At 46.5% G+C, this 23,837-nt stretch overlaps 1 protein-coding gene across 4 annotated transcripts in view; it reads right to left on the reverse strand.

Moving 5' to 3' along the window:
* Positions 1–23,837, reverse strand: part of ODAD2 (outer dynein arm docking complex subunit 2) — a 367,969-nt gene that overhangs the window by 261,882 nt on the left and 82,250 nt on the right. For all 4 annotated transcript variants that reach the window (XM_063922013.1, XM_063922015.1, XM_063922014.1 and 1 more), the window contains exon 10: positions 6,819–6,966. In XM_063922013.1, coding sequence (XP_063778083.1) covers positions 6,819–6,966 — 148 coding nt within the window. The remainder of the gene's footprint in view (positions 1–6,818; positions 6,967–23,837) is intronic.

Consider the following 23,837-nt stretch of genomic DNA (forward strand, 5'->3'; position numbering starts at 1 on the left):
TTGGTACAACCACTGGATTCGAGTCATGCTGCCTGTAATTTATGTGCTGAGTGATCAACTTCAGTGACACTCACTGTGCTGGCTGTCTTTGTTGGTTGCTGCTGGTTACTGTAAAGACAGCCAGCGCAGTGAGAGTCACTGAAGTTGATCACTCAGCACATAAATTACAGGCAGCCTGACTCGAATCCAGTGGTTGTACCAAGTGTCCGAAGTCAGCGGTCAGGATGCCGGCATTCAGTATACCGACACCAGCATCCCGATGGCAGCAATGTCGACAAGGGTGCAGAGGGTACCCTAACCTCCCACCCCTAACCGTCCGTTTCCCGCAGCCTATACCTAACCCTCCCCCTTAATGCCTAACACTTATCCCCCCTCTCTGCAGCCTAACCCTAACCTCCCCAACACCATACCCCCCACCCCCCCCTGCACGCTAAACCAGTGGCGGCAATGCATACTTACCTTCAGGATCCTGACTGTCAGGATATCGTTGCCGGGATCCTGATCTCCTCGGGATGCCAGCGTCAGTATTCTGGCGGCTGTCAGGATTCCAGCCTCGGTATCACGGCTGCTGGGATCCCGACAGCCGGGATCCTGAACGCATATTTCTGATATGATAACAGCCCAGCAGCATTGTCACCCTCTCACCCCTCCCTCCCCCACAACACTTTTGTAGTGTCTAAATCCAGTCTGGGGCTCCTATTATAGCGGCACCATAAACCCATTACATATATAAAATGTATTATTTAATAATGTTGTCCTGTTTTTTAATCATATAATTGTTAAGTGCTCTACCTGGCGCAATGTGCATAATGTGCTCTGCCTGGCGCAATGTGTGGCGCAATGTGTATAAAGGTGCTCTGCCTGGCGCAATGTGCATAACGTGCTCTCCTTTGCTCAGTGTGTTTAGGAGGTTCTACCTGGTGCAATGTGTATAACGTGCTCTGCCTGGCGCAATGTGTATAACGTGCTCTGCCTGGCGCAATGTGTATAACGTGCTCTACCTGGTGCAATGTGTGGCGCAATGTGCATAATGTGCTCTGCCTGGCGCAATGTGTGGCGCAATGTGTATAAAGGTGCTCTGCCTGGTGCAATGTGTATAACTGCTCTACCTGGTGCAATGTGTGGCGCAATGTGTATAACGTGCTCTGCCTGGCGCAATGTGTATAACGTGCTCTCCTTGGCTCAGTGTGTATAGGAGGTTCTACCTGGTGCAATGTGTATAAGCGGCACTACTGTGTGGAGTAATGAGAATTGATACTATTATGTGACCACGCCCCTTCCCCACGAAGCCACACCCCTAAAAAAATTGTCACGCCTTCGGCGCACACTGTCACAGTCTTCAGTGTGGGTGAGGGAGCACCAATTCTCTTTCTGCCACAAGGGCACCAAAATGTCTAGTTACATCTATAGTGTGGTGTGTCCTTTATGCTACACAGCCCCTGCAGCATCGTCACCCCATCCTCCCCCTTGCACCACTTTTGTCGTGTCCAAATCAAGTTTGTGTTTTTATTTTTGAATCATTAATAAGACTAATTAAAACCTTCATTCCGATGGGACCCAGAAAAGGACAGGTAGGACCCCAATTTTTAAAAGTGAGGGGTCCCTGGGACCCACTTTTTTTTGGTCTCAGCGCGATCACTGTATAAGGGGTCCTACTATTGTGGTGCCTAATGTGTATAACGGGTATATGGTGTGGTAAACTACACTGAAGGACACGCCCCCTTTGAGAAGCCACGCTCCCTTTTCCGGAGCGTAATTACAACCTTCACTTTTCCATACCCCCACTTCAAAATTTCCACTTTGATCACTGGGATACAGTATATTAAATTAATTATAAACACTCCAGTATTTTTAAGTCAATAATTCATAGTCTTTAATACGCAAATCAACCAAAATCAACATTTAGTAAATTTCCCCCCATGAATCAACAGAGAACTGATCAGGATCACAGCTACTGAGTAGTAAGCTACAACTGGCACAGGTGAAATACCAAGGCAGCAACTTAACCTCTGGACTGAATCATTTTTTTCAAAAAGGTCATCAAAAATAGTATATCTAAAAAAGAATAATATTCATTATATATATATATATATATATATATATATGTGTATGTATATATATATATATATATATATATATATATACACAATCACTGCTGGTGCGGCACTCGGCTTAAGAAAAATTCCAGTAGACTGGCGTGTATAACAACGTTTCAGTGCTCCTTTTTATTGCACTATCATCAGGTTAAAAACAAGATAACATATACATGCCTTTTATATGATCAACACCCATGTGAGACGCCGGTTCAGAAAACCCGCCCAGGGTCCCGTGTCGGAAACAATAACGTGTGACGTCAGCGCGTTTGCGCTCACCAACCATCACCATGACAACACATAAACAAAAAGAACAGACCTGCATCGGAAAAGAGTTCATATTACTTTAGGAAACAATGCAATTATAGATTCATAAATAAAACAGAAACTGACTTACATCAGAAAAAGTTCATGGTATTATAAGAAACAATACCATTATATACTCATAAATGAGTTATAAACAAAAACTGACTAATTGAAACAAGCAAAGCTTATATATTCATTAAGACCACGAGGTGATAATACATCAAGCCGATGTATCCATTGTGTCTCTCTCTGAAGTAATAATCTATTACGGTCACCTCCTCTGATAGGTTTCTGTACATAATCTATCATTCTATATCTCAGACTTGAGATGCTATGTCTGAGTTCCGCAAAATGGCGAGCCACCGGGTGTTCAGATTTTTTATCGGACAATAAAGCAGCTCTAATAGATGAACGATGCATTGACATGCGATCTTTAAACCTACATTGGGTCTTGCCTATGTATGAGAGGCCGCAAGGACAAATAATTTGGTAAATTACATAGGTGGAATTACATGTAAGGTGATGTTTAATGCAATACTTTTTGCCAGTATGAGGATGAAAAAATGTATCTCCAGCAATCAAAAAGGAACATGTGGTACAGCCACATTTAAAACATCCATTTTTATTTTTAGATAAAAAATGTGGGGTAGATTCTATAGAGTAATTACCAATGTCAGATTAAAGTTAATAAAGCAGTCAAAAAACATTGGAACATCTTACAGACTGATAAGAATCTGCCTTTTCAAAATTTTCATTTAATGCCCTGTTATAGCAGGGGCCGCAATTTAAGAGACATATTCGTAAAATCTGACATTGGTAATTACTCTATAGAATCTACCAATGTCAGATTTTACGAATATGTCTCTTAAATGTATGTATATATATAACTGTAAATATATAACTGTAAAAACACACACACCATGTGTGTAGCCCCCTCAGCGATAGCGATGCGCGGCCCCGCACATCGCTATCGCTGCTGCTAGATTGCATGCAGGCCAATCTAGCGGGTCGCTCACTTCACCCGCTGGGTGAAGTGATCGCCCCCCCTCGTCTCCCCCCGCACGGTCAGCACAGATCGCGCTGTGCTGAGCGGCAGGAGAAATGTGTGCTGAGCGGTTCGCTCAGCACACATCTCTCCCAAATCGGCCCGTGGGTACTTGGCTTAAAAAACATATCCAGTAATAAAAAAAATAAAAATAAAAAACTGCTGAAAACAAACAAACAGCATCCTGTGTAATGCTGTTATCAATCGTATTCACAGCTCCTCTCTCCCTTAAACCCATATAGTAGTCTCTACCCCCCTTCCCCCACCCCTGAACCCACATAGCAGTCAATACACCCCTTCCCCTGAACCTATACAGCAGTCTATACCCCCCTCCTCTCCACTCTCCCTCCTCCTCTCCCCCCCGCCCTCCTCCTCCTCCCTCCCCCTCCCCCCCCCCCCCCCCGTACCCATATAGCAGCTTTACCTTAGATGTGTTTTTTTCACTGTGGCAGATCTGCTGCCCAGATTATCCACCTTCCCTGCCAGATCCGCTGCCCGCTGCGCAGAGCCGCTGCTGCTACCCGCTGCACTCTCCTGCCGTGGCTCCGCCCCTATGCCGCCCAGCGCCTGATGTCACAGAGGAAATCCCGGTCAGCAGACCCGGTATTTCCTCAGCGGCGCTGCGTCTCGGAGCTTCGTAGCGCAATGACAAGCGGCTCAGCCGGGCCGCTTGTCATTGCACAGTGGTATGGGACAGCGGGCCAGGCAGAATCGGTTCGCGGGCCGCATCCGGCCCGCGGGCCGCATGTTGCCCACCCCTAGGTTAAAGGCTCTGTATTCCAGCCCAACTATTGATGCATAATCAGCAACAGACCAATAGGAGAGAAGAGACGCTGCCAGAGTATCCCACCAAGGTTCCCTGCTCAGGCAGGATTTAACATCAATCAAAACCCTACCTGAACATAAACAGAGTTGCAGTCATGCATGTGACCACTGCAGAGCTCAGCTCATTCTAACAACATCAGTGTGAATGCAGCATATGAAATCATTAGGAACTAGATGGTAGATGAACCAGTGTGAAGAGTTTATATAAATTTAAGAGTCACACAGAAGTCTCATTCAATGGTACAGATGTGTCCTTCCTCATCTAGCCTATACACATAATGAGTTGCAGAACACAGGGCGCATTAGAGCCGCCAGCTCTTATGCGACTGGTAAAATGATTCTTATTCGCATCGCTATGCCAATAACACGCACAAGCAGACTCTGCTGATTAAAATGATATGTGGCACAATAATATTCGGTGTATGACTGCAGCTGTATCTGCATATGAAATGCTAAATTACAATATTTTTCAGGAAAACACTGTAATGTAGCATTTCGTATGCAGATACAGCTCCAGCCGCACACAGAATATAGGCATGCAGCATATCATTTTATTCAGCAGAGTCTACTTGTGCATGATTTATTCACATAGCGATGCAAATAACACGCATTTTTGGAGGCACAAGCCCCAAAAGATGTTGGCGTTTGTAAATGCGATCCAGTCTTGAAAAGCTGTTTAATGTGACTGCAGCAATGATGAGGGAGGACATATCTGTATGCTGTATATACTGTAGTATACAGGGGGGCTCCCCAAAGTGTCAGAGCTGTGGGGAGCTGGATCCCTGACTAATCCTTATGTTATATATCCCTGGATGTAACCCCAGCAGCAGCAGTTACCAACTAACTCACAGCACTCACAGTGTATATTACCAAGTATAGCCCCGGGAGAATCCATTAGCAGTAATATATTACTGCTGCTAATTTGATATTCCCTCTAAATCTAAAGGTTTAATTTTATTGACCGTTTACATTTTTATTCCCGCGAATGGGTGGGTAAGAGCCCCAGTGCATTGCTTTGCCCAGGGCCTACACTGCTGTTAAGACAGCCCTGCACTAAGCAGCTGCCTCCACTGCTTGTAGGCAAAGGACAATCTTTAAGCCAATACTATTAGCTTTACACAGAGCATTAAAAAAAGATTGAGAGTGTTTAACCACCCCAACTCCTGGCGCAAATGATGAATTAAATTTAAGTTGGCTATACAGCAGCTGCAAGCACTGAGGGACTGCTACCTCCCCCAAACAACAAAAATATATACACAAGAGTGCTGCGCTTGATGTATGCTTATTGATAATTGATTAAAAATTAATAGATACACAGGTGTCTGCTTAAATCAATTTAAAACACATATGGAACTTGCTGATAAAATTTAAACAAATTTATTTACACACACAATATAGTACAATAAAAACCATTGATAAAAGAAAGCTCAAGCACACTGATAGACGTTCTAAATATGTCACTTTGTTGAAATGATTTGTAACAATGTAACTTCAATGCTGCCACATAGACCTAGTTTTGGTCTCTTTGTATCAATAAAACTGAATTGCAACAGTTAATACAGCCTGTATAAGAATGATTGTAGCTCCCGTCCTCTATGCTACTGGCGTCCCAGTGCAGAGGAAATGCCGCTGATAATATTTACCCGACCTGCGGGAAGATTCAGTCTCGCAGCGCAGGAGGTACCGGGATAACTTCCAAGCGTCCGCCGCCGGCACTATCACGGTGCAGTTGATTCTGTCCTGGCGGGCGGGTATGGACGCTGCAGTGGTATGCTGACCTGGCGTACCGGTACAGATTCTCTGAGGCTGATTATCAAATTCAAATTCACCGCTGCAAAGGAATGTGGCTGGCAGCGGTCAGTGCGTCTGTGGGCTGAGCAAAAGGAGTGACGTCAACGCGTTTCGTCCCGTCTCCCGGGACTTCCTCAAGACGATCATTAGTAATACACCAAGGCAGAAGCAATTATACTGGTGGCGCACCACATTTCCCGCTGACTTTGTTTATGCTATAAATAACCCTCGTGTAGATGTATACCAGCACACATCGTGCCAGTATGGCTCTTCCCGCTTCACCTCTTTACCGAGGCAAAGCGGGAAGCACTAGCACCGAGATGTATTAACATCTCGGCTTCTAGAGAGGGTAAGTGTAAACTCCCCCTTCGGCAATGACTGTCAGTGCCCACATCACATCAGCATACTGCAGATGCGCTGTGTCTCACCCCTAGCCGGCTCCACTGGACATGCACGATATCCCGCTATTACTGCAGTCAAGATCCAGCAGCAGCCACAGCCAGGGACAGTGGAACAACACCTGCAGCTGTCAAAATTGATAGCTGCAGGTGTTGGAATGGTTAGTGCTACTGACCATTCATACATTGCCCTGTACAGTATATCGGCATGCTATCTTGTAGCACCCATGTCCCTGAACACATTTCCCCTCATGCATATATGGGGGAGAAGAGGTATCAGCACAGATAACGGCGCTTATACTGCTTCTCCCCATCGACATATAATACATCTACCTCCCTATTACCTGGCACAATATTTACCTTTAAATACTTGACCAGTTTCTGGATTTGCCAATACTCTGTGGGCAGGTCAGCATTGCCCTCCTGGCGTCGTTCTGGTTGCTCCTCCTCTTCTTCACTCTCACTAGAACTTTCACTAAATTCTTCGGATTTTGTTCCAGGAGTTTTACTATTAATATAAAGAAAAATAATTATACTATGAATACACTATATTTAAAGAAATAATAATTTAAGGAAAAAAAAGACATGGCTGATAAGATACTTTCTGGAAAAATTATATAAATCTTGTTACAAACTATTGCAAGTATTCTTTATTATTGCTGACATTTAAATGTACAATAAGAAATGAAACAAAAAGTGTTGTGATATTATATCACTGCAATTGTTTAAGGAGGATGGAAACTAACTATTAGAGTCTGGTGTCAAGATAAAAGAAATATTTCTCAAAGTAAAAGATAACCCAGTGTTTTCTTAAAACACAGATAGATGTACGTGTCACAAAGTTATCTTGTATGAGTTCTTCATAAACTTTCCACTTTAACTTAATCAAGAGTCATATGCATTGTATTTTATTATTCCAAGTTGTCATCACATTTTTTGAATATAAGTGTTGAGCAGAAAGGACTACACTGTGTTGGTTCTGGAAACAAATGTTCCTGATTTGTTACAGGTTCTAATGTTTTGACCGGAGGCTGGAGCATTATAACAGTCCTTAAGGAAGCTATTCAAAGAAAATACTGAAATACAAGAGAAAATTTTAAAATCAAGGATGGGAAAAAAATGTGAAAGTGCACAAGAGGTTTCCTCTGCCAGTTCTCTCGGTTTGCACCAGTTTCTAAGGAAATTTGCATGGGCTAGCTAGTACATCAGGATAAGAAATGATCTGGTCCTTCTGTTTGGAGGAATTGGATATCATCAGAGTACTCCATGCTGAATATGGAGCAACCTCATTAATGTGCTTGGATTCTGTAGCCAAATACAAAATGAGCTTTTGCTCAATGGGAAGATAAATTCTAACAAACTTCAAGCAGTCTGAAGCAGCATTTTCTCTGTGAGGTGGCATCTCCGCATTTTGACAGATTATAAATGACACATCACTTATGCCAAGATAACCTTTTATCCTTCCGGGAAAAGGGTAATTTATGCTACAGAAGGAATCACTGAGATCCCTGACTAAACATCTCCAAAGAAATTACAAAAAAAGTAAAACAAATATGAAAAGTTACAAAATTGCCCCAAAATAAACAGGTCACCAAGCACAACATAAAATCATAAAAATTATAATAAAAAAAACACCATCCTCAATTAATGTTCTGCCAGTGTGTAATCTCACATAGACCTTACATCAAGCTCTGATTGGTTAATACAGTCAACAAAGCAGATGCACGGGACACTGACTATACTATCATCTCTATGGTAGACACTTCTACAGTACAAAGGAAAAGTGGAGATCAGATTCTAGCCAGGGCCGGCTCTACCATTAGGTAGCTGCCTAGGGCACCAGCATTTGGGAGGTACCACTGAGACTGCAATCCTAACATGAAGGATGTTTCTTGTTGTACTTAATGCAGCTGTGAAACTTATTAGTCACTGTGACAGAATATACTGTCCAAGGTCCATTCTGACTATGTTGTAGTAGCTATTGTTCTTAAACAGGGCCAGGTGTGATGTGTTATGCTGGACCAGTCACTAGACACCTATAGCAGGAAGCTGGGAGCAGTTGGAGCCCTCTGAGGTCACATACTGTATGACTATAAAAGGATAAAACAGGGAGTGACTGGCTATCTTCCCCCATCACCAAGGGATTAATTGTGTCAAGATCCCATTGTTCTCTGAGTCAGACACTGGGGCATGCGAACAGCAGGGGGGATCTCCTCATGACTCATCTCTTTTACAGACCTTCATGGAACTCTTCCAATCAGGAGGGACTTTTGGTATGGAAATTAGAATGTTGTTTAAAAAGGGAAGGCAAGAGATCACCAGGTGTGTGTGAGTTTGGCTTCTAAAAGCTACTAGTCCTTGAGTCTCAGCTCCTGCTAGTGTGCTGAGGATTTGGCCTGGGAGCATTGTGGCTACTGGATTACCCACTTTTCTCTGGATTTGCAGACTTGTTGGCTCTGCTGTATGAACACTGCTTGAAACTCCTGTGATCCTCCACAATTATACTACATCCGGACAAGAGCATGTGGGAAAGTGCTGGGAAGTCTGACGGTAAACTGCTGTTTATTGGGACCTGTTGTTCTGGGGTTAATTTCAACTGTGTTTATCTTATAGTTGATTTAGAGAGCTAGTACTAAGTAAACACCTAATAAATATATTGTTATATCTTTATCTGTCTCCTGTCTGCGTGACCTGACCCAGAAGTCCTGGAGTACACTCTGAGTTTATGCTCTAATACTCCTGGTCTTCACAGTCACCACCTCCACACTGTCACCTGAGGGACTGGGAAGTGAGAAGTGGTGGTTGTGGTTGGGGGCTGAAGTTTTGCCTAGGGTGCCGAGAATCATTTATCTACTACATTCTATGGCAAGTCCGCATCTCCGTTTTAGAAGTATTAGTAATCTATTCCTTACTATCAAAAAGACAACTGTAGTAGTATAAAAAACAGAAACAAATACTGAAGCTTTATAAGCTAGTGCAAGTGAGGTCCCTTCCCCAGCGAAATACCAGTTCTAGTTCAGGCCTATTGCCCTGCTTAAATTATAAACACTAGCGCAGACGCCGTTGCTTTTGATACCAAATAAAATGATTTAAAAAATCGTTCGTAAAACCACAGTTCTTTGTAAGGATTCAAATCCCATGGACAATTATTTCAAGTGTTGGATTGCAAAATTGGACTGAATTCTCTAGGTGAAATTAGATAGAAAAATAATTATGTGAATACCTAGTGTGGAAGATGTACCAGTGTGAATGCAACATCTGTTTTGTATTACATTTCAAAAAGAGTGTATCTTTGTTACGAAATATAATAATAAAAAAAAACTATAGTTTTCTCTTTTAAAATTTTCTCCATCTTAAAGATCCCAAATTTACATTAGAGGGAATAAAAGTAGGCCTGTACAAATTAAACAAATCACAGACTGCCAGTCATTATCAGTTCAATTTATTACCATCTGCTTTTGCTTGACATCAATCAAAGTTAATCTTTCGGCAATGATCATACCAATTTTTTTTGTCTAGTCCTGAGTGCTAGACATATTACAGTTCATCAAGACAACTAAAGTCATTGGCTGTGTCCAACGCCTATGAAATATTAGATCCAGATGGCTGCTTCCCATTTATCCTTAGTCTGGATTTTCTCTTCACAAATTTTGTAAGTCTTTTGTATGTAAGCACTAAATATCCCATTATCCAACAAGAGAGATAGTATAACAACAATACATCAACTCTTTCAATTGTTACATAGTGAGCATGTGTGCCAATCATTGTGCTCAATAAAATATAATTATGGCCATTTTTATGCCTGTAATATAGCATATTTTATGGAATTTAAAGCTTAACTTAAATTAGGTTTTGGTTGAATAATACCTCAGAAGAATGAAGTTTATGATCTGCATGTACTTCAGGCATAAGTGTTTGCACTATGCACAACCAGAGATTTGGAGACCCCACATTCTGGAACCAGCTAGTCTCATGCTTGACACCACTCAGTTGAATGTTTCTGTCTCTTTTAGTTACATGTGAACAGGAACAGACTATTTTTATTAGTCTTCCTCATTTGAGAACCATTACCTGTAGCAGTGGCGGAACCAGCGAGCGGTGGGCCCAGGTGCGACAAAATGCTTGGGTCCCCCCCCCCACATCCCCCCCACATCCCCCCCCACACACATCCCATCCAAGTCCACCCCCTCACCCCTGGAGAGGATCTGGTGAGGGGGACCTGCTCAGGGCCAGAGAAATGGATACCTAGCAACAGTGCCGTAACTAGACATTTTAGCACAGTGTGCAAGAAACGGCATCGGAGCCCCACCCCTGCATGCAAAACAGGAGCAGTGCGCGCCGTAGGCGCGCGCAAAAATACATAGTGGCGTGGCTTCGTGGGGAAGGGGTGTGGCCACAAAATAATACCAATTCATAAAACGGTACACAGTAGTCTCCATTATTCAAATTACGCCGCACAGTAGCACCACTACACCAGGTAGAGACCCTTTTACACCTTACAGCGGACAGATTCCTCTTTTTACACATTACAGCAGACAGCGTGCACTTTTTACACATAACGGCAGACAGCGTGCCCTTTTTACACATAACGGCAGACAGCGTGCACTTTTTACACATAACGGCAGACAGCGTGCCCTTTTTACACATAACGGCAGACAGCGTGCCCTTTTTACACATTACGGCAGACAGCATCCCCTTTTTACACATAACGACAGACAGCGTCCCCTTTTTACACATTACGGCAGACAGCGTGCCCTTGTTACACATTACGGCAGACAGCGTCCCCATTTTTACACATTACGGCAGGCAGATTCCCCATTTTTACACATTGCGGCAGGCAGATTACCCCTTTTTACACATAGCGGCAGGCAGATTACCCATTTTTACACATAGCGGCAGGCAGTCCCCCATTTTTACACATTGCGGCAGGCTGATTCCCCCTTTTTACACATTACGTCAGGCAGTCCCCCCTTTTTACACATTGCGGCAGGCTGATTCCCCCTTTTTACACATTACGTCAGGCAGTCCCCCCTTTTTACACATTGCGGCAGGCTGATTCCCCTTTTTACACATAGCGGCAGGCAGTCCCCCATTTTTACACATAGCGGCAGGCAGGCCCAAGTAAAAAGAAAGAGAAAGAAAGAAAAAGAAAGAAAGAAGAATTATACTTACCCTCTCCGCTGGCTCAGGCTCCTCGGTGCAGCCGCATCAGACGATTCCCGGGCAGTAGAGGAGGTGGAGGACGGAGGTGAAGAAGGGAGCCGCAGCAGCGCTTTGTTACTGGTGGAGGCGCTGTTGCTGCTGCCCCTCTGCTTCCCTATAGGCTGTTCTCAGAAGACAGCCTATAGTGAAGCAGAGGGGCAGCAGCAGCAGCGCCTCCACCAGTAACAAAGCGCTGCTGCGGCTCCCTCCTTCACCTCTCTCCTCCTCCTTCCCCCGTCCGTGCCGCTGCTCCTCTCCTCTCCGGGTGGCTGTGCGCTGCGGGCAGCGGTTGCCTGCAGCGCACAGCGGCATGTAATGAGTCAGTTTGACTCATTACATGCTTGGGCCCCTGGACAGAGGCGGGCCCCAGTGCAACGCACTGCTTGCACTGCCGGTAGTTCCGCCTCTGACCTGTAGCCAATGTTAACATCATAGACCAGTGGTTCCCAAACTTTTTTAAGTCACAGCACCCTAGAGTATCAGAATTTTTTTCACGGCACCCCTAGGCCAAACGTTTCTTATTGAGAAATTCAGCAAAAAATATTAAATTAAGTAAACTGTGTTTATATGTCATCCTTAGGTTCAGTTATATGGTGAGGGACAGGATTCACTTCTGTTTGTCCACATATTTTATGATTGCAACCCCACAAGCACCGCTTTTGTCTATTACATTGTCCATAAATAATTTGAATTGGTCCTGGACCACCAACCTAGGACACCTCTGCAGGTACCCTGAGGCACCCCAGGGTGCCTAGGCACATAGTTTGAGAACCACTGCCATAGATTGAGTATTTCAGCAGATGAACATTGTATGATTGTATGTCAGCCTGCAAGGTAATGGCTGAATGTGACAGGAGCAGTGTTATCAGGGCCTGCTCCAGGCACGTCTCTTAGGAGCGGCCGCACAGGGCGCCGACTCCTAAGGGCGGCTGGTAGCAGCACGCAATTTTAAATCAGCTGCCGGTCCGTCAGCCAATCAGAGCTCGCGGCGGACCGGCAGCGGCAGCTGCTGCCGGACTGCGAGCTTTGTCTGACTGACTGACTGGCGGCTTCAGGCAGGGGACAGCCGGAGACGGGAGTAAGGGGAAGGAGAGGCACATGCTGAGCTCTCCTCCCCTTACACAGAGAGCAGCAGGACGAGGTCGACGGCGGTGAGCAGCACTACAGGGGCCAGGTATGTGTATCTGGCACTGTGTGATGGGCATGTCTATCTGGCACTGTGTTGGGGGGGCATATGTATCTGGCACTATTTAGGAGGCATGTGTATCTGGCACTGTTTGGGGGGGCACATGTATCTGGCACTGTTTGGGGGGGCACATGTATCTGGCACTGTTTGGGGGGGCATATGTATCTGGCACTGTTTGGGGGACATATGTAACTGGCACTGTTTGGGGACATATGTAACTGGCACTGTTTGGGGACATATGTAACTGGCACTGTTTGGGGGACATATGTAACTGGCACTGTGTTTGGGGGACATTTGTATCTAGCACTTTGTGGGGACATAAGTATCTGGCACTGTGTTTGGGGGACATTTGTATCTGGCACTTTGTGGGGACATAAGTATCTGGCACTGTTTGTGGGGCATATGTATCTGGCACTGTGTGTGGGGGGTATATATATATCTGGCACTGTTTGGGGGGCATATGAATCTGGCACTCTGTGTGGGGGGCATATGTATCTGCACTGTGTGGGGGCATATGTATCTGGCACTGTGTGGGGGGCATATGTATCTGGCACTGTGTGGGGGGCATATGTATCTAGCACTGTGGGTGGGCATATGTATCTAGCACTGTGTGGGGGGCATGTGTATCTGGCACTGTGTGGGTGGCATGTGTATCTGGCTCTGTGTGGGTGGCATGTGTATCTGCCACTGTGTGGGGGGCATGTGTATCTGGCACTGTGTGGGGGGCATATCTATCTGGCACTGTTTGGGGGGGCACATGTATCTGGCACTGTTTGGGGGGGCATATGTATCTGGCACTGTTTGGGGGACATATGTAACTGGCACTGTTTGGGGGACATATGTAACTGGCACTCTTTGGGGACATATGTAACTGGCACTGTTTGGGGGACATATGTAACTGGCACTGTGTTTGGGGGACATTTGTATCTAGCACTTTGTGGGGACATAAGTATCTGGCACTGTGTTTGGGGGACATTTGTATCTGGCACTTTGTGGGGACATAAGTATCTGGCACTGTTTGTGGGGTATATGTATCTGGCACTGTGTGTGGGGGGTATATATATATCTGGCACTGTTTGGGGGGCATATGAATCTGGCACTCTGTGTGGGGGGCATATGTATCTGCACTGTGTGGGGGACATATGTATCTAGCACTGTGTGGGGGGCATATGTATCTGGCACTGTGTGGGGGGCATATGTATCTAGCACTGTGTGGGGGGCATGTGTATCTGGCACTGTGTGGGTGGCATGTGTATCTGGCACTGTGTGGGTGGCATGTGTATCTGCCACTGTGTGGGGGGCATGTGTATCTGGCACTGTGGGGGGCATATCTATCTGGCACTGTTTGGGGGCATATCTATCTGGCACTGTTTAGGGGCATATCTATCTGGCACTGTTTGGGGGCATATCTATCTGGCACTGTTTGGGGGCATATCTTTCTGGCACTGTGTGGGGGGCATATGTATCTGGCACTGTGTGGGGGGCATATGTATCTGGCACTGTGTGGGGGGCATATGTATCTGGCACTGTGTGGGGGCATATGTATCTGGCAATGTGGGGAGCATGTGTATCTGGCACTGTGAATACATGTGTATTTGACAATGTGGGGGCATATAATGTGTATCTGGCACTGGGGACATATGTATGACAATGTGTGGAAATATTATGTGTATATGACAATGTGGGGGCATATTATGTATATCTGACTATGCAGGAGCATATTATGTGTATCTGACTATGTGGGGGCATATTATGTGTATCTGGCACTGTGGGGGCATATTATGTGTATCTGACACTGGGGGGCATGTGTATATGACAATGTGGGGGCATATTATGTGTATCTGACTATGTGGGGGCATATTATGTGTATCTGACTATGTGGGCGCATATTTTGTGTATCTGACTATGTGGGCGCATATTTTGTGTATCTGACTATGTGGGCGCATATTTTGTGTATCTGACTATGTGGGCGCATATTTATCTGACAATGTGGGGGCATATTTTGTGTATCTGACAATGTGGGGGCATATAATGTGTATCTGACAATGTAGGGGCATATTATATGTATCGGACAATGTAGGAGCATATAATGTGTATCTGACAATGTAGGGGCATATAATGTGTATCTGGCACTGTGGGGGCATATAATGTGTATCTGGCACTGATGGGGGCATATAATGTGTATCTGGCACTGCACTACTGGGGCCATAAAATGTGCATCTGGCACTGTGGGGGCATATCATGTGTATCTGGCACTGCAGGGGGCATATATGTGTATTTGGCACTACTGGGGGTGTATGTGTATTTGGCACTACTGGGGGTGTATATGTATCTGGCACTGCACTACTGGGGTCATTATGTGTCTGACACTATACTGGAGACATTATGTGTAAGGAACACTACTGTGGGCGTTATGTGTAAGGCTGCTAATTGTGTGTGTGTAAAGCTGTGTGAAAATAGATTTATTTATAGTTTGATTATATAAAGTTGCAAGGCCACGGCAACTTTTCCAGGAGCGTGCATGCTTTCGGCGCGCGCATGGTGGGGGGCATTTTGACATTTTCTCGCTCAGGGCACTAGTAGGCCTGAAGCTGGCCCTGAGTGTTATGATGTTGGGAGTGGAAAAGAGGCAGCAGGAAGTTAAAGACTAACAATACTGCCTAAGGAACCCTGTTGTGAGCCGCACAGAAATATCCACTTTTGTGTGACAATGGAAATCGAGACTGTTCTGATAAACTGGGTCTGTTGGGAGAAATCATTTTTTGCTGTTGAACTGTAACTACTCTCTAACAAAATTACAGAATCTTATATAATAAAAGGCTCATGCTGCTCCTCACCTATATGGGGGGAATTCAAGTGTTTTATGCACCGGCGGCCACTAGATGTTGTCGAACAGAACAATTCAAGTGTTGTTCCGTTCGGGCGCACACAGCCGCCAGCGCTGACATTACTGTTATGTTGTTTCGTTATTTTGACGGGCTGGTAACTAGTAAAGGAATAAAAATGAAACCAATATCGATTTTGCATATGCAAAACAGAATTTCCTACGACTGGAAATGGCATCACAATAAGCCTAGAGCAGGGGTGGGCAATTATTTCAGCTGGGGGGCCGCTTAACACTTCCAGTGAATGTTCGAGGGCCACACACATGGGCGGGGACTAATATGAATGACAAATATTTGTAGGAGTAAGTCCTGGGCTGCGCAGAGACTGCACAAAGTAGATTTTTGCAGCTCTGCGTACACATACGATCGTACACTTGCACGGGTGAATTTACATTCCCCCTGGGGGCGGCGACTACCCGAACGCAGGACAGCAAAATTTGCAGCACAGTGATCAGGTCTGAATCAGCTTCTTAGTCAGCAGTTGCTGAAAAATAAGACCCGTTATAGGGCCCAATTCTGACCCGGTCGCAGCTGTGTATTTTCGCACAGCAGATGATCGGGTCTGAACTGCGCATGCATTGCAGTGCGCAGGCACGTCGGTCCGCCGCGCTGGGGAGCGTTGGGCAGTGATGGGATGGTGCGAACAAAGCGATCGTACAGGCGATCGCAAGGTGATTGACAGAAAGAGGCCGTTTGTGGGTGGTAACTGACCGGTTTAGAGGAGTGCACGGAAAAATGCAGGAGAGACCAGGCGTTTGGAGGGAGGGTTTCTGACGTCAGCTCCGGCCCCGATCATCCCACTGGAAGAGTAAGTCCTGGGCTGCGCAGAGACTGCACAAACTTCTGTTTCTGCAGCTCTCCTGCACATGCGATTACCCTCCTCCCCCTGTAGGCGGTGACTACCTGATCGTAGCAGTGCAAAAATCACACCCTAGCGATCAGTTCTGAATTAGGCCCATAGTTTTTTTTATATATATATATATATATATATATATATATATATATACACAAAGTGTAGTAATCCCGGCACTCCCTCTCCAAATGGCAATGTGCTGCAGTGCCCTCCTAGAGAAACAATGCTGATCCTCAATATAATGGATGGAGACAGGCGGCACTCAAGCAGACTCAAATAGAGTGAAAAAAGCGGTCCGTTTATTGATCCAATATGGATCAATAAACGGACCGCTTTTTTCACTCTATTTGAGGCTGCTTGAGTGCCGCCTGTCTCCATCCATTATATATATATATATATAACTATAAAAACATAGTATTATATACATATATATATATATATATATATATATATACATATGTATATATATATAACTGTAAAAACACACACACCATGTGTGTAGCCCCCTCAGCGATAGCGATGCGCGGCCCCGCACATCGCTATCGCTGCTGCTAGATTGCATGCAGGCCAATCTAGCGGGTCGCTCACTTCACCCGCTGGGTGAAGTGATCGCCCCCCCTCGTCTCCCCCCGCACGGTCAGCACAGATCGCGCTGTGCTGAGCGGCAGGAGAAATGTGTGCTGAGCGGTTCGCTCAGCACACATCTCTCCCAAATCGGCCCGTGGGTACTTGGCTTAAAAAACATATCCAGTAATAAAAAAAATAAAAATAAAAAACTGCTGAAAACAAACAAACAAACAGCATCCTGTGTAATGCTGTTATCAATCGTACTCACAGCTCCCCTCTCCCTTAAACCCATATAGTAGTCTCTACCCCCCTTCCCCCACCCCTGAACCCACATAGCAGTCAATACACCCCTTCCCCTGAACCTATACAGCAGTCTCTACCCCCCTCCTCTCCACTCTCCCTCCTCCTCTCCCCCCCGCCCTCCTCCTTCTCCCTCCCCCTCCCCCCCCCCTTCCCCCGTACCCATATAGCAGCTTTACCTTAGATGTGTTTTTTTCACTGTGGCAGATCTGCTGCCCAGATTATCCACCTTCCCTGCCAGATCCGCTGCCCGCTGCGCTGCGCAGAGCCGCTGCTGCTACCCGCTGCACTCTCCTGCCGTGGCTCCGCCCCTATGCCGCCCAGCGCCTGATGTCACAGAGGAAATCCCGGTCAGCAGACCGGGTATTTCCTCAGCGGCGCTGCGTCTCGGAGCTTCGTAGCGCAATGACAAGCGGCTCAGCCGGGCCGCTTGTCATTGCACAGTGGTATGGGACAGCGGGCCAGGCAGAATCGGTTCGCGGGCCGCATCCGGCCCGCGGGCCGCATGTTGCCCACCCCTAGCCTAGAGGATCCACAACACACCTACACAATACTTGCCTAATTTTGAAAATGCAATTCAGGGAGATTGTGAAAGGGGAGGGGGGGGGGGTCGTAACATCCAAATGCAAATAAGCCCCATAGAAGTTAGTGACATCTACTTGTTGATGAAAATACACTGATATTTCTCTGACGTCCTAGTGGATGCTGGGTACTCCGTAAGGACCATGGGGAATAGACGGGCTCCGCAGGAGACTGGGCACTCTTAAAAGAAAGATTAGGTACTATATCTGGTGTGCACTGGCTCCTCCCTCTATGCCCCTCCTCCAGACCTCAGTTAGAATCTGTGCCCGGCCAGAGCTGGATGCACCCTAGGGGCTCTCCTGAGCTTCCTAGAAAAGAAAGTATTTGTTAGGTTTTTTATTTTCAGTGAGATCTGCTGGCAACAGACTCACTGCTACGTAGGACTGAGGGGAGAGAAGCGAACCTACCTGCTTGCAGCTAGCTTGGGCTTCTAAGGCTACTGGACACCATTAGCTCCAGAGGGATCGAACACAGGCCCAGTCCTCGGTCGTCCGGTCCCGGAGCCGCGCCGCCGTCCCCCTTGCAGAGCCAGAAGAACCGAAGAGAAGTTGAAAATTCGGCGGCTGAAGACTCCAGTCTTCATTAAGGTAGCGCACAGCACTGCAGCTGTGCGCCATTGCTCCCTTAGCACACCACACACTCCGGTCACTGATGGGTGCAGGGCGCTGGGGGGGGCGCCCTGGGCAGCAATTAGATTACCCTTTGGCAATAAAAACACACATAATACAGTCTAGTACTGTATATGTGTAAAAAACCCCGCCATTAAAGTACATAAAAGGACAGAAGCCCGCCGCTGAGGGGGCCGGGCCTTCTTCCTCAGCACACCAGCGCCATTTTCTCTTCACAGCTCAGCTGGAAGGAAGCTCCCCAGGCTCTCCCCTGCAGTATCCTGGTACACAAAGGGTAAAAAAGAGAGGGGGGGCACATAAATTTAGGTGCAAAACTGTGTATATAAGCTGCTATAGGGGAAAAATCACTCAGTATAGTGTACATCCCTGTATTAAATAGCGCTGTGGTGTGTGCTGGCATACTCTCTCTCTGTCTCTCCAAAGGGCCTGGTGGGGGAACTGTCTTCAAATAGAGCATCCCCTGTGTGTGTGGTGTGTCGGTACGCGTGTGTCGACATGTCTGAGGTAAAAGGCTCCTCTAAGGAGGTGATAGAGCGGATATGTGTGTGGGAGGGTGTCTCCGTCGACAACGCCGACACCTGTTTGGATATGTGTAAGTGCTGAGGTAAAATTATTGCACAAAAGGTTAGGGAACAGAAAGGAAATCTACCCTGGTCTGTCCCTATGTCACAGAGTCCTTCAGAGTCTCTCTATGCTCACTATCCAAAATAACAAACACTGGTATCGACACGGAGTTTAACTCCACTGTCGACTACGATAATGCAAAGTTACAGCCAAGAGGGCTAAAAGATATTCAATATATGATTATTAGAATAAAAGATGATTTGCATATCACTGATGACTCATCTGTCCCTGACACGAGAGTACACATGTTAAGGGGAAGAATGCTGAGGTAAATTTCCCTCCTCTCATGAGGAAAAAGAGCGGGAATCTCCAGACAAGAGACGGCAGCTTCCCACAAGAGAATTCTCAGGCTGTATCTTTTCCCCACTAGGGCCAGGATGTGTTGAGAATCTTCCCCTTGGGTGTCCTGTTTGCACTAGCTATTCTCAGGGATCCTGCAGATAGTGTGCACATTCTAGTATACTACCCAGACTGGCGATTGTGTCGGCAAGGGTTTATAGCGCTGTGGCAGCGTGGACAGGTACCTTATCAGCAGAGATTGAGACCCTAGTATGCATATAAATATATTAAGATGCTGTCTTAAGTGATAGATATATAATTATAAAGCATGCCCAAAGGGACATGAGTATACTGGGTCCTAGAGTCAAAAGCTATGTCGATTTCTGCTTGACGTGTCCTGTAGAATATACATTGGACAGATGATGCCGACTTAAGAGGCATATGGAAGGCTGAGGATTGTGTGGAGAAAGGTTCTCGGGCCTGGTCTCCACAGCTATAGTTGGTAATTCTGCTAGTTTGCCCTATATTCCTGCACAGCCTAGGAAAGCACGACATTATTAAATGCAGCTTTTCGAATAAAGAAACAAGAAAGTCTGAGGTGCGTCCTTTCATGTCAGAGCCAGGGGCAGAGGAAAGAAGCTGTACAACACAGCTAGTCCCCAGGAACAGAAGTCCTCCCCGGCCTCTACAAAAATCCACCGCATGTCGCTGGGGCTCCACAGGCGGAGCTAGGCCCGGTGGGGACACGCCTTCGTAAGTTCAGCCACAAGTGGGTTCACTCCCTGTTAGATCCCTGGGCAATAGAAATTGTGTCGCAGGGATACAGGCTGGACTGTGAGAAGATGCCCCCTCACCGAGGACCCGGCGGGCTTCCCCCCAAGAGAGGGAGCCAGTGTTAACTGCAATTCGTAAATTGTATCTTCAACAGGTGATGGTCAAGGGTCCCCTCCTTCAACAAGAGGGTGTTATTATTCGACCATGTTATAATCCCGAAACCAGACGGTTCGGTTAGACCCATATTGAATTAAAATCCCTGAACATATACCTGAAAAGGTTCAAGTTCAAGATGGAATCGCTAAGAGCGGTCATTGCAAGCCTGAAAAGGGGGAGACTTTATCGTGAATCGGGACATAAGGGATGCATACCTTCATGTCCCCATTTATCCACCTCATCAGGCGTACCTCAGAATTGCGGTACGGGATTGTCATTACCAAGGTAATGGCGGATATGATGGTGCTCCTGCGGAAGCAAGGTGTCACTATTATCACATACTTGGATGATCTCCTCATAAAAGCGAGATCAAGAGAGCAGTTGCTGGACAGCGTATCACCTTCTCTGGAAGTGAAACGGCAACACGACTGGATTCTATATATTCCGAAGTCGCAGTTGGTTCCTACAGCTCATCTGCCTCGCCTAGGCATGATCCTAGACACAGACTAGAAAAGGGTTTATCTCCCGATAGAGAGAGCTCAGGAGCTCATGACACTGGTCAGGAATCTATTGAAAACCAAAACAGGTGTCAGTGCATCACTGCACTCGAGTCCTGGGAAGGATGGTGGCATCATACGAGGCCATCCCCTTCGGCTGGTTCCATGCAAGGACAATGGAACTTACTGGACAAGTGGTCCGGATCACATCTTCAGATGCATCGGTTAATCACCCTATCCCCCAGGGCCAGGGTGTCTCTCCTGTGGTGGCTGCGGAGTGCTCACCTTCTCGAGGGCCGCAGATTCGGCATTCAGGACTGGGTCCTGGTGACCACGGATGCAAGCCTCCGAGGGTGGGGGGCAGTTACACAGGGAAGAAAATTCCAAGGTTTGTGGTCAAGCCAACAGACTTGCCTTCACATCAATATCCTGGAACTAAGGGCCATATACAACGCCCTAAGTCAAGCGGAGTTCCTGCTTCGCGACCAACCGGTTCTGATCCAGTCAGACCGCAGGGGCTCATGTAAACCGCCAAGGCGGCACAAGGAGCAGGGTGGCGAGGGTAGAAGCCACCAGAATTCTTCGCTGGGCGGAGAATCAAGTAAGCGCACTGTCAGCAGTGTTCATTCCGGGAGTGGACAACTGGGAAGCAGACTTCCTCAGCAGGCACGACCTCCACCCGGGAAAGTGGTGACTTCATCAGGTAGTCTTCATGCAGTTTTGCAAATTGATGGGAACTGCCTCAGGTGAACTACATGGCGTCCCACCTCAATAAAAAGATAAAAAAGGTTTTACGCTGGGTCAAGGGACTCTCAGGCGATAGCTGTGGTCGCACTAGTAACACCGTGGGTGTTCCAGTCGTCTATATATTCCCTCCTCTTCCTCTCAGACCCAAGGGCTGAGTATTGTAATAAAAGGAGGAGTGTGAACAATATTCTTTGCTCCGGATTGGCCAAGAAGGACTCGGTACCCGGAACTGCAAGAAATGCTCTCAGAGGACCCATGGCCTCTGCCTCTCAGACAGGACATGTTGCAACAGGGGCCCTGTCTGTTCCAAGACTTACCGCGGCTGCGTTGAACGGCATGGCGGTTGAACGCCGGATCATAGCGGAAAAGGGCATTCCGGATGCAGTTATTCCTACGCTGATAAAGGCTAGGAAAGACGTGACAGCAAGACTTTTTCACTGTATATGGCGAAAATAGGTTGCTTGGTGTGTGGCCGGGAAGGCCCTACAGAGGAATTCCAGCGGGGTCGATTCCTGCACTTCCTACAGTCAGGAGTGACTATGGGCCTAAAATTAGGATCCATAAAGGCCAAGATTTCGGCCCTATCCCTTTTTCTCTCAAAAAGAACTGGCATCACTGCCTGAAGTTCGGACGTTGTTACAGGGGTGCTGCATATTCAGCCCCCTTTTGTGCCTTCAGTGGCACCTTGGGATCTTAACGTTGTGTTGGATTCCTAAATTCCCACTGGTTTGAGCCACTTAAGACCGTGGAGCTAAAATATCTCACGTGGAAAGTGGTCATGCTTTTGGCCTTAGCTTGAACTAGGCGTGTGTCAGAATTGGCGGCTTTGTCATGTAAAAGCCCATATCTGATCTTCCATATGGAAAGGGCAGAATTGAGGACTCATCCCCAATTTCTCCCTAAGGTGGTATCATCGTTTCATTTGAACCAACCTATTGTGGTGCCTGCAGCTACTCGGGACTTGGAGGATTCCAAGTTGCTGGACGTAGTCCGGGCCCTGAAAATCTATGTTTCCAGGACGGCTAGAGTCAGAAAAACTGACTCGCTGTTTATCCTGCATGCACCCAACAAGCTGGGTGCTCCTGCTTCAAAGCAGACTATTGCTCGCTGGATCTGTAGCACGATTCAGCTTGCGCATTCTGCGGCTGGACTGCCGCATCCTAAATCAGTGAAAGCCCATTCCACAAGGAAGGTGGGCTCTTCTTGGGCGGATGCCCGAGGGGTCTCGGCTTTACAACTTTGCCGAGCTGCTACTTGGTCGGGTTCAAACACTTTTGCAAAATTCTACAAGTTTGATACCCTGGCTGAGGAGGACCTTGAGTTTGCTCATTCGGTGCTGTAGAGTCATCCGCACTCTCCCGCCCGTTTGGGAGCTTTGGTATAATCCCCATGGTCCTTACGGAGTACCCAGCATCCACTAGGACGTCAGAGAAAATAAGAATTTACTCACCGGTAATTCTATTTCTCGTAGTCCGTAGTGGATGCTGGGAGCCCGTCCCAAGTGCGGACTTTCTGCAATACGTGTATATAGTTATTGCTTAACTAAAGGGTTATTGTTATGAGCCATCTATTACATGAGGCTCAGTTGTTATTCATACTGTTAACTGGGTATAGTTATCACAAGTTGTACGGTGTGATTGGTGTGGCTGGTATGAGTCTTACCCTGGATTCCAAATCCTTTCCTAGTAATGTCAGCTCTTCCGGGCACAGTTTCCTTAACTGAGGTCTGGAGGAGGGGCATAGAGGGAGGAGCCAGTGCACACCAGATATAGTACCTAATCTTTCTTTTAAGAGTGCCCAGTCTCCTGCGGAGCCCGTCTATTCCCCATGGTCCTTACGGAGTACCCAGCATCCACTACGGACTACGAGAAATAGAATTACCGGTGAGTAAATTCTTATTTTTTCAGAGCTTTCTCATGTATTGTGTTTTATAAGTGGCCACACAAAACCTTATTTTAAAATGCATGTAGCCATAGGGATCATTGTGTCTTATAGCTGATGGCACTGATGATTATCTCATCTGAAATGTATATACAGTATCTCTGATGTATTTTTTCCCTCAAGAATACAACAGCTACATAATGAGGGTAAGGTGAAA

This window comes from Pseudophryne corroboree, chromosome 5 (genome assembly GCF_028390025.1).
Source record: "Pseudophryne corroboree isolate aPseCor3 chromosome 5, aPseCor3.hap2, whole genome shotgun sequence".
NCBI classification, from domain to species: Eukaryota; Metazoa; Chordata; class Amphibia; order Anura; family Myobatrachidae; genus Pseudophryne; species Pseudophryne corroboree.